Consider the following 11,797-nt stretch of genomic DNA (forward strand, 5'->3'; position numbering starts at 1 on the left):
TCCTGGAAGAGGGATCCCTCCTCAGTTGCTCTTCCTGAGGTTTCTACTGTTTTTTTTCCCCGTTAAAGGGTTTTTTTGGGAAGTTTTTCCTTATCCGCTGCGAGGGTCATAAGGACAGAGGGATGTCGTATGCTGTAAAGCCCTGTGAGGCAAATTGTGATTTGTGATATTGGGCTTTATAAATAAAATTGATTGATTGATTGATTTATGTTTGATCTTTGTTTAGGTTAAAATGCTATTAATAAGCTGATGGCACACTAAAATGTAAGCGAATTCCACCAGAGATACAAACTCATAATTATACCATTCTCATATGGTTCTAAGAAAACCAGAGTTTCTGCTGGACAGGTATTTTTAGTTTGCTTCTAATGTACCATAAGCCCTTTTTAAATAGGAATTGTGCAAATTTGCAGGAAAGCCCAATCAGTCTTCTTTCAGCATTGGCAGTATAAAAACAAAACTGGGGAGTGCAGCAAAATGCCGCCTGCCTACTTTTGTTCATACAGAATGCGCCTTTTTCGGAGCAATGTGGGGCGTGAGCAAGTAACAAAACGTGTTGCTCAGCGTGTGATGTAAACAGTGACGTGGGAGAGAAGCTGCGGCTGGTCAGTGCTTCGGTGATTCTCTCATAAGTTAGCCCGCCCTTTACCATCCCCGTCATTTGACAGTTAATGGCCTCTTTGTTTGCGAGGGCAAGGAGGGTGCGCAATTCCTTGTCTCCCCATTTGTTCATCTTCATGGTGTCTGTCAGGTTTGCATTTCCCTCTTGCTACTAGCTGCTCATTCCTGCTATCAATTGTTTCCTGTTAGTCCACCGCCAGTGGGTCACACGTGCAGCGTCATCAACAGCTCCTCCCACAAGTCATCAACAGCTCCTCCCTGGCGGAAGGGTGCCTCGTTCTTTTTAAACCAAAAACAAAAATCTGGAAGTGTAAAAGGAGCTATAGGCTACAACGTTATGACAACACAACATCCAGTTGCTAATGGCTAACGTTAGCCTACTGTAGCGTAGCCTCTGAAATATTAATGCTATCCTCCTTGTGCATTTCCACTTACTAGTGTAGTGTATGAAGATCTACTCTGAAGCTTTCGAACAGATGACCAGTAAGGGGCCTAGGGTCTAAAGTATATATGGTCAGGGTCAAGAAGGTATTTATGGCCCAGGTCAAGGTTTGGTGAAGTCCAACTAGAATGTCTCTCTGTCGTCTGTTTGACTTTGTCTCACATTTCACAAACACGACCAAGTCTATATAACGAGGGCATTTTGGGGCTGTTTTTCAGAGCAGTTCACATTGGCTTCGAACCCTCTCCAGGCAATCTAGATGCTTGATTTGATGCTGTACTTCTTGTAATAAACCTTTTCTGTATACAAGCAAGACGGTGTCATCGGAGTCTCCTTCATCACCTTCACATCATCGCTATTTAATAAACAACACTAGTAACGTTAACGCTACTATCTAACGTTAGCACTGTCACTCTGAGCCTGATCCCAATCTCCGTGTTGACTGAGCCTGAGCTGGGAAACTCTGGCTGTCATCGAAAAGTCCCTCCTATCGTCTTTTCCCTATCACTTTTCCTTGACCTCGATGGAAAACGTCACAAGGTAAAGGGAAGATGTGAAGGAGAATTTATAAGGACTTAGGAAAAGACAACTGCGGTGCTGAGAGAACCCGACTGCACTTATACTGGGCTACGTAATTATGCAATGGCAGATGCAAAAAAGATTATTTGACCGCAGCCTCTGAGTTTTCAGTTCCAGAACAGCTGATCAGAATTAGTTCAATCAACTCTGAGTATGTTCAGCCTTAGGGAAGCGCGTTCATGGCGAGCACCCCAAGCCATCATAAGTAGAGTGCAGATAACATGATTTTCAGTGGCAAAAAGCAGAAAGCCACTTGTTTCATCCCAACTGAATCGGAGATTTTGATGACCGCAAACGAAGACATGAATAAAAAATCTATTAGGTCAGCTGCAGCTACACAGCGTGAGGTGTGATGGGAAAACACTGCTGAGCGTGTTAATAGGTAATGTGAAGTGACGTTATGTTGTGTGATGTGTTAATAGAAAATATAGAAACATTTTTTACATCTTAACAGTGTTCACATATTTTAATATAATTTGCTGTATCCTCTAATTCAGCTGTAATCTGATGGGGCCCAAACACACTGGGCAGCAACTCAAAATCAAACACAAAAATATTGTACCGGCTGGTAAAAATTTGCTTATACTTTCTTCATTCTTGCGTAAGTTAACTGTGAAATAGTATTCAAAAAACATTTCATACCGTAGTTGTTATTAACAGTACAATATCGTTATTTTTAGCAACAGTAAAAGTGTTAATTTTACAGTAACATAATGGCAACCCTGCTGCCAGTTCTTTCAAATTCCAACAGTGGCACTTGGACGTTGTCCTGACATTGAGTTCTGGTCACATCACGTCACAACCTAAAGTCAACCAAATATCAATGTCAAAAGACGTTGGTGGCCAGTTGTTTCAGTAAAATGTAACTTACAGAACAGACACAAATTCCAGCTGCAACAGTGCACAGATTGCACTGTTCGAGGTTTGTTTTGTTTTTGTGCGCCATATTTCACTAAATACGGGAAAGTCACTGATATTAACATTAACTGCATTTTGTTCCATGAGGCTTCTTTGTGTGTATGTCAGTGAGGAGGAGCCACTGGTCTTTACCACAATCACTTTTTTCCACTGCAAAACTGACAGTACATTGTCACACAAGTGTAGTGCACATGCACAGTGTAATGTCTAACTGGTGTCAAACCCTCTGAACTGCACTGCACAGTTCTCTCCCTTGCTGCCTTCTTCAGCTATTTAACATGAAGGTGTTACCCAGTCCACTGGCACCACCTACTGCTGATTCACATTTAACACACACCCAAATATAATGGCAAGGAAAAACACATTACAGTGATTCAGTAATTGCATAGTATCACACATTTAATTCAATACAACTTTATGTAAGGGCAAAAATAAGCAGCGGCACACCAGCAGGTCAAGAAATACACACACAATAAATAAGATAAGAAAAAAAACACTACAAATAGACATAAATATAGAAAAGACTCAGGAAATCAATTGAGAGAACATCATTTTCAGTGATGCCGAGCATGAACAAAGACAATAAAAACAATGCACACACAAAACTATCATGCAAACCAATTAAAACAATAATAGCAATATATAATTGCTAAACGCAGAAATACTGGATGATATACATGTTATGGTGAAGGTGTACAGTTAAAGCAGTTAGAACAAGATCTGAAATTAGGCAATTAAACAGCCATAAGGGTGGCAGAGGTACCAATTTTAAGCAAGCAAATTATTCCATGTATAAGGCACGCTGTAAGAGAATGAGATTATTCCTAGTTCAGTTCTGATTTAGGGGATATGAAGCAACAACCTGCTCTGTCAGCGAGTACGAAGATTATGTGAGATCAGAATCAAAACGGATGAAATGTAAGGTGAAAGCATCTGTATCAAAGCTTTATGAATACCAAGACTAGTCTCGCCAAATGTGGCCAGCTGACCCCTAGGTATAGCTGTCAGCAATGGGTGCTGTAAGAATCACCTGTTATGAACCTTAGGGCTGAGTGGTAGACATCATCCAGTGATTTCAGTGTGGAGGCAGCAGCCTTCTGTATATAACATCCCCATAATCCAAAACAGACAAAAATATAGATTCTACACTTCTTTTTCTGTGAACAAAAGGAAAACAGTTCTTGTCTCTGTACAGAAAGCCAAGTACTGTTCTCAATTTGGAGGTCAGGATGTCAACATGGTGCTTTAAATTAAGACTGTCATCCAGCCATATACCAAGGTATTTATACTGTGGGACCCTCTCTGTGGATGTGCCATTTGCAGCAGTATGAATAGCCTTGGTGAACAGCACTGATTTGGTTTTATCTGACTTAAGTACTTACTTATGGTTATGTAATTGAAGTTGGACCAAATCAAATGATGATTACAGACACTGGGCGTTTGAACTGTCAAATGGTGAAATGACTGACAGACAGAACTTTTGGTCCTAATCCCCCCCAATCCCCCTCCATGTTGCATATTTGTAGGTGCTAGGGGTTAAAACTAGGGCTGTCAGTGTTTATGCATTAATCGCGATATGACTAAGTACCGAATATAGGGCGTTTTTTTTATCATGTTATTCGCATCATACTATTTCGTCTCTGCAACGCGCCATTACTTGTAGTCAAGCCGCTGCAGCAATGGAAAATAAGACACCACTGTGCTTTTGAATGGCTCATTTCACTTAAAAACAAAACAAAAAAAACTCCCAGACAGCTCAGTTGACGAGCCAGCTAAAACTAGATATTTGTTTTTCCAGGTTGTTACTATTTTGATCCAGTCATGTTATCAGATGATCAGGGGCTATATTCACAAACTTTCTGAGAGCACTCCCAGAGAGCTCCTGACTAAGGGTGCTTTCACACCTGCCCTGTTTGGCTCGGTTCAATCAAACTCATGTTCGTTTGGGCAGGTGTGAACACAGCAAGCGTACTAGGGTGCACACCTAAAAAACCGGACTGAGACCTTCTTGGAGAGGTGGTCTCAGTCTGGTTACAAACCAACTCTGGTGCGGTTTGTTTGTGGTGAGAACGTGTTTCCACCTCAGTCTGAACCAACGGCAGTTGCATTACGTATTGTTTGGGTTAAACACGCATGAGCATGTTAAAGTCCTGGAGGATTATTAATGTGCACCTCCTCCTGTACTGCCTTAATATGCACATTCCGCACATCCAGTGCATCAAAACATTGTTTTCTAGTTGGAGCCACGCCTTGTTTTCAAACTGTATGGTATGCCTAAAATGAACAATGTATGCAATATAGTACACGATGACCAGTGCTAAAATCAGCCTGCATAGTTGTCCTTCCATTGTGACATCAGAAAGTGTTGCATCCTGTTGCAAGTATACTCTTCTTCAACATTTTGTTTCCTTCCTGGATTTTTACCACATGGAAATTCTAACCAATCAAAAGCAGCTTGCTCACGCAAGGCATCTTATCTGATCTGCTTGTAAATGCTGCCGTGAGAACACGAACCAACTCCAGGCAATTATGCAACTTTGTAACAAAATTAGTCCCCGATTTGGACCAAAGCAAGCAAACTCTAGGCTCTGAAAGCACCCAAAGTCTATAAATTCTAGCATGGAGTCCCAGCTTGGAACTGATTTAGAAAAATTCTCAGCAACTCTGAGCCAGAAAGGGACAGAAACTTTAACCTTTGTGAGAAAGTGTGGTGGACCTCTTTGCTCAGTATGACATGTTCTTTAAAAAAGGTGTGATTGGTTGTCATTTTGAAAGTCTGCAGGGTGTGGACATCCAGTGGAAATGAAATGAACTGAGTCACAGTGGGAGACTGCTGATGGAAGGCTGAGACAGACACAAGTCATCACTACTGCACTGTTGCATTTTTCAGTGGCAAATACCTTAGTGTTGTCTTCACTTTATGTCTGACGTTAATGTTCATGTGGGTGGGAGCACATCCCTAATAAGATTGACCACAAACATTCTCTTTGCACCATCTAATCTGTAGCATTTCATTAATCCACTGTCATCCAGTGTTCGGAGAATATTCATTCTCTCTCTTTGTCTTTCCACCATTTTCTCCTCCGCTTAAGAAAGTCTAAAACCTATTGCCTACTCCTAACAGTTTTCACCCGAGGAGATCTTTTCAGGGCTGAAATGCTTTGTGAAAAACTTTTATCTTTACCAGGACCTACACTGAATTTTAGGAGGAAATTCTTAGAAAATATCATAATAAGAATTTTCTTAGAATTTTGTAACTAGGAGCAACTCTTTGCACTAGGAAGCTTTGCAAAGGGCCCAGATGATTATAACCCGGCCTTTACAATCCAGCCAATCACAGCACAGCTACAGTCCTGACTGAAAAGCTAGTTTGACAGGTTGTCTGTTAAAGGAAAACATAATGTGTGAGACACACACCTGCTGCCCACAGAAACGTACACACATTGGAAGCCATGAAGCTGACTGTGCTGCTGTGTTCTGCTCTGCTGCTCTCTGTCTCTGGTGAGTTCATTAACAGCATCGTAACATGATCGTAACAAGTCACTCTGTGTCACTATCTGCTTCAAACACTGTGTTCCTTTTGAAGCAGAAACAGCTCAAAGTGTAGGAAGTGTCCACTTGTTCCTAGTGTAGTTTTGTTGTAACACAGGTATTTGTAGCATATCAAAACAGTACACAAGAAAGCCGAACACTCCATCATTGTCAAAAAAATTGCAGAAATTACTAACTGAAAAAGGTAAAAGATTAAATAATATCTAACCACTTTTTAAAAAAGATAATAATTAGGATTTTTTGGGACTTTTTGTCAGTGTATTGTTTAGAGACTGGAATGTGTAAGAACATTACGATTGGGCATCACAGCATAATAAAGGATTAACCTGCTTAACTTCTTTCTGTGTCAAAAAAGATTTTAAAAATGCCTTAAATAATGAGAACTGCATCTTCACACTGTAAAAAGTTAGTGTCTGGACTGCAAAAAATAGATGTGTTTAGAGGCCGTGGCATGACATAACTTTAATTTTTTCTCAATTGTTGTTTTCTAAAGACACTAACTCTGTGGTTCAGGTGTCATGTTCCCATGGCTGAGTTGAGCTAGATTAACCAGAAATGATTACTAATCAAATAACACACAGATAACACTGATACCTGTCATGAACTCAGACCAGATGATTACGACATTACGACGTTTCCCGCAATGGGTTGTCTCCTACAGTTTCAGTAACTTCAGGAACTTAACTGACACAAGTCAGTACTGTCCATGATACCAACATGGCTTATTAAGAATTAACTTAAGGTTTATCACGCTGTAGACTGAAAGTTAGTCCTGAGACACTTCTTTCACAGCTAAAAGTAGCATCTTTAGTTTTAACATTGTTTCCCCAGACAGAAGCAAAACACAAAGATCAACAAAAACAGAGGACGTTCAGAGGAACATGAGAGTTGGCTAGGTTACATTCCTCTGGACAAAAAGCTGGTTACATTACATTCTCACAGAATGACTTGTTTTGGGTGAAGGGTGAGGGAGAGAGAGAGAAAGAGAGAGAGAGATAGAGAGAGAGAGAGAAAGAGAGATAGATAGTGTTTGTGTGTGCATGCGTGTGTGCATGTGTGAGTGGTTCAGACTAAGGTAAGGGGCTAGGTAATGTGTTATATCAATGATGGTTCTCACACGTATAGAACTAAAAATGTGTGTGTGTGTGTGTGTGTGTGTGTGTGTGTGTGTGTGTGTGTGTGTGTGTGTGTGTGTAGTCCTGTCCCTGCAGGCTGAGACTGTGACTCCAGACAACAATGAGAAGATGACAACTAGAGAGGTGAGACTGCTGGGTGAGACTTCCTGTGGTTTCTAGCTTTTTTTGGGGGGGGGGGTTCCTTATCCGCTGTGAGGGTCCAAAGGACTTTAGCTCTCTAATGCAAATTGTGATTTGTGATATTGGGCTTTATAAATGAAATTGAACTGAACTGAACTGAATTGAATTGAATATGATCCAATGAACAATGATCCAAATCTAAATGCCTGAGTGTTTAATCAATAATCATGTGACAACCTGTGTTTGTGTCCAGCCTGACTGTGAGATGTATACAGCAGTCTGCACCAAGGAGTATGATCCAGTATGTGGCACTGATGGACAGACCTACAGCACCGAATGTGTTCTATGCCAGGAAAACAGGCATGTAACATGCACCTACACACACACACACACACACACACACACACACGCACAGGTATTATTGTAGCATTATTATTTGCCTATCTATGTGTAGGGTTGTGAAACTGTCTCATTCGATCATGTATGCTAGAGTCTGCTCTCAGGTTTATCTAGTTGTTTTGGCTTCTGAGAACTTGCGATCACAAAAATTTACGTGCCAACCATGTTGGACTAGCAGGCTGCAACTGGATACACCCACATCAGCGTGTTAGGGTCAAAGTTTGCTGATGGAAAAACCTCACTTTATAAGTACATTGCTCCTCTGTGAGGAGATATTGATGACCATATGACTCTTTGGAACATGTGGTTTAAATATTTGTGCCTGTATGCCTTATAGTTCAGCCTAAAATTTCAATCACTGTGGGCATGTGGATCTGCACTGTAGATTGAAGTTAAGATGAAGATACACCTTTATTGATCCCTAGCACGGACATTGAGTTGTTTCAGTAGTACAAAGATATACATAGATACAGATAACTGTAAAAAGTAACAGAAATAATACAGAAATGTAAGAGTTTCATAAACTAGAATAAGAATACAATAAAAAAAAAACTAGAGTACTGTTGACAAAAAGTGACATGGTAAAGTGAGTGGTGATAACAGAGGTGTGATTAACAGCAGCAGAGTCAACAAGTCTATGTAAACAGTGTACACCAGACTAATACATGATGGTCTTTAGAGTCTGACTATATTAAGATAATAGAATGAAGTGCAAGAGTCAATGTAACATATTAAATGATCAGAAAGTGCCTTAGTCTTTTACTGCACAGTCCCTCTTACCGTGTGCATGATCTTGCATCTGTCGTGATGTAACCATAATATTAAGCTTACATTGTGCGCTTAATAGCTATCACTCAGTCCTCTTTATTCATTCCTCCAGCTTCTTCTTGATCCTGTTTATGAACTCCTGTGCCTCTGTCGGCATGTTGAAGGTGTGTGTTTGAGCTCTGTGTGTTAGGACCAGTTAATACAATTGTTTAAATTTCTTATATTTTCACGTATCTTTCCTCTCTTGCAAGGAGCACCTGTAACATAAATAATTTCCCCTTGGGGATCAATAAAGTATTTCTGATTCTGATTCTGATTTAGCTGGGGTTATTATGCCGTGTCTGAGTCCCAGGCTTCACAACTGCTGGTGCACTGTGTCATTTTTCCTCCGTTGTCTGTGCACTTCAGTTGCCAGGTCTTTGTAAAATCGCACATGCTGGTTCTTGTAAAGGATGTCTTTCTTCGCCTTGGCTGCCTTCATCACAAGCATTTTCTGCTTATAGCTCTGAAACTTCATTATCAAAGTTCTCGGTGGCTCTTCAGTGTCCCGTCTTGGTCCGACACGGTGCGCCCTTTCCAACACTAATGGGCGTTGCAAAGGGGCCAGGTCCAGCACCTCCGGTAACCAGCCCTTCAGAAATGAACAGGGGTCTGGGACCTCGGCTCCCTCGGGCAAATTTACTAACCTCGATCTCGTTTCCATATCGATAACTTTTTCCTCCAGAGTTTTGTTCCGTCTTTCCAGCGTTTGAATCATCTCTTTTAACTTAGCCTGCTCATCTTCCACTGTTATTCTTTCAGTGCAATCAACCAGTTCTTTCTTTGTTTCTTCAACTGCGGTCAGAATCCCATCCAGTCTGGTCAAAAATTCGGACCTCAGGTTGTTTATTGCCATCAGTATTTCTTCTTTAGCCCCACAGAGCTCGCTTTCACAGTCCTCCGCAGACCCTATGTCAAGGTTAGCATCTTTGCTAGCTTTGTGCTCCACGCTTTGCATCCCAAAGCCAGTTAACTTCACCTGCATAGGTGTTTTCCCTCTATCCCTGTTCGTTTTCCCAGGATTTGGCATCACCACAAAGAGTCCAACGTTCGCTTACACTTTTCAAGATCAAGTTTGCAATGTACATCAGGATTTGTTCAAGTTCATAGCGGAGCAGGGTTGAACGTGACTTTCTAGCTCGCGGCCATAACCCTGCAATGCCATTTTCACCACAGAGTAATAATATATTACATTTACAAAATATCATGACTGCTTTTTAAAATTTGTACTTGTAAATACAAGTTTGTGGGAAGTTGTTGCATACTGCAATACGTTTTTGTTTACCACCACTTTACATGAACAAAACGGTCTTTGGTATCATTTTTTCCAGCTGGTGCTCAATATATTTGTTAGTTCTTACTGGTTCTCTCCTGCAACTTGATTGGTTGCTGTCAGATTGGTTCAAACTTAGTGGATCTGAGGGATTCAGTGTCAACTTGCTGAGATGATTAGTGTTGATGTTTGTTAATTAAAGAAATGATAGGAAACGAATTGGTTTGTGGCACACTTTTTTTTAAATAACATACTTTTTAATCTTTGGGCTTGCACACATTTCGAATGCTATCACTATTAAATAGGTGTTAGTAGAGATTATCAGTGCTAAGACTTCTGCTACACTGACTATATTCAGAATGCTGTTATCACCTTTTATAGTTGGAGAAACTTTACATTTCAACAATGCTGTGGTTAACGTGTGGTTAGGTTTAGGCACAAAAACCACTTGGTTAGGAAAAGATCATGTTTTGGCTTAAAATGCTGTGGTGGCACAAATGCTGCTAATAAACGGTGAAGTGTCTCACTAATGAACAAATATTTTTGTTGTTTGTTGGTCATCTATCCATTTTTGTAACCACTTATTCTCTTGAGGGTCGCGGGGGGACGTCTAGTCACCAGACTATCACGGGGCTAACATATAGAGACAGACAACCATTCATGCTCACATTCACACCTATGGACAATTTAGAGTCACCAATTAACCTATCCCCAACCTGCATGCAGACCTCCTGTCTACTTTTGTAAGCTGAAACCATTTCCCTCCTTATTTACTTTATTTCACAGAGAAACAATAAATTGTGAAGACAATAAAGCCCCCACAAAATAGCTTTTTAGACTTCAGTCTGTGTGATTTATCCTGGCTTCACATGAGAAGAGGAAATCTCCGCTAGTCACTAGGCTAATTTATACAATGTAAAATGCTATAGCCTTGTGATAACAACATTAGCATGCTGTATTTTTGGGGAAAATGTGCCACTTGGTTTGAAATCTTTGCTATTAAGCCATGTTTCATGTGTGTTTTGGGTGTGTTTTGAATCAAAAAATTTTTACAGCACTTCACAGAAACCCCACCACCAACTAGTGTTTGGAGGTGTAACTGCAAAGCGACCCAGACACAGCACTATAGAAGTAGAAATGCTCACAACAGCAAAGGCTACGTGCATAGGCCACAGTGTGGGCTCTGCATAATGCTGACACACAAGTATAAATTCCACTGTGTTCAGATTAGCCTGGTGCAGGCTGCTTACTAAAATGATGTGTTTGTTCCCCACAGGCTCTAACATCACATCACTATACATTTGTTTAAAGGAACAGGCAGGACACTGATACTGGCAAAGACCCAATGATAAAATGATAAGATGAGGATTACACACATCCATTATAATAATGTTAGCTACAAACAGAATATTTAATTTATGACATCAGTGTGTGTGTTTGGGTATTTCTTTCTGGTTGTATTATTGCTGCAATAATACCCTCACACGCATAAAGTACACACATGATCATACGCATAAACCAAACCACAATATGCTGTAATGCTATGTTCTTCTTTCCTACAGAAAAGAGAGGAGGAATGTGAAAGTGGCATGGAAAGGGACATGCACTCCCTAGATGACTGCGGTGTGCAGTGACACACATACACACACATCATATCCACTCCCTGCATTCTGCATTCTTAATAAAGTTACATACAGCACCATGTGTCTTGTGTATTTGTATTGAGCTTGTGAAACATGATGAACACCCTGGCTATGTAAACACCAGTTTACTGAGGGTAGGCCTACTTCAGCAACTTACACTGACAAAAATCCATGTTAGTGAGCATCTCTTAGTTTCCGAAATGATCCATCCACCTGACAGGTGTGGCATATTAAGATGCTGATTAAACAGCTACACAGGTGTGCCTTGGGATGGTCATAATGTAAGGCTACTCTAAGTGTATGGTCA

The 11,797-nt window shown here is 40.6% G+C and overlaps 1 protein-coding gene across 2 annotated transcripts in view; it reads left to right on the top strand.

The window, feature by feature from the left end:
• The window catches only part of LOC126389444 (trypsin inhibitor ClTI-1-like), a 29,904-nt gene extending 18,358 nt beyond the window's left edge, over positions 1-11,546 (top strand). The window contains exons 1-4 of one of the 2 annotated variants that reach the window (XM_050043151.1): positions 5,936-6,061; positions 7,310-7,371; positions 7,622-7,728; positions 11,410-11,546. In XM_050043151.1, the coding sequence (XP_049899108.1) occupies positions 6,013-6,061; positions 7,310-7,371; positions 7,622-7,728; positions 11,410-11,461 (270 nt within the window). In that variant the 5' untranslated portion in view covers positions 5,936-6,012 and the 3' untranslated portion in view covers positions 11,462-11,546. Of the gene's footprint in view, positions 1-5,935; positions 6,062-7,309; positions 7,372-7,621; positions 7,729-11,409 lie in introns of those variants that run through there. The other variant, XM_050043152.1, reaches the window with a different exon arrangement.
• The last annotated feature ends 251 nt before the right edge of the window (positions 11,547-11,797 follow it).

The sequence above is a fragment of the Epinephelus moara genome, chromosome 4, assembly GCF_006386435.1.
Source record: "Epinephelus moara isolate mb chromosome 4, YSFRI_EMoa_1.0, whole genome shotgun sequence".
Lineage (NCBI taxonomy): Eukaryota > Metazoa > Chordata > Actinopteri > Perciformes > Serranidae > Epinephelus > Epinephelus moara.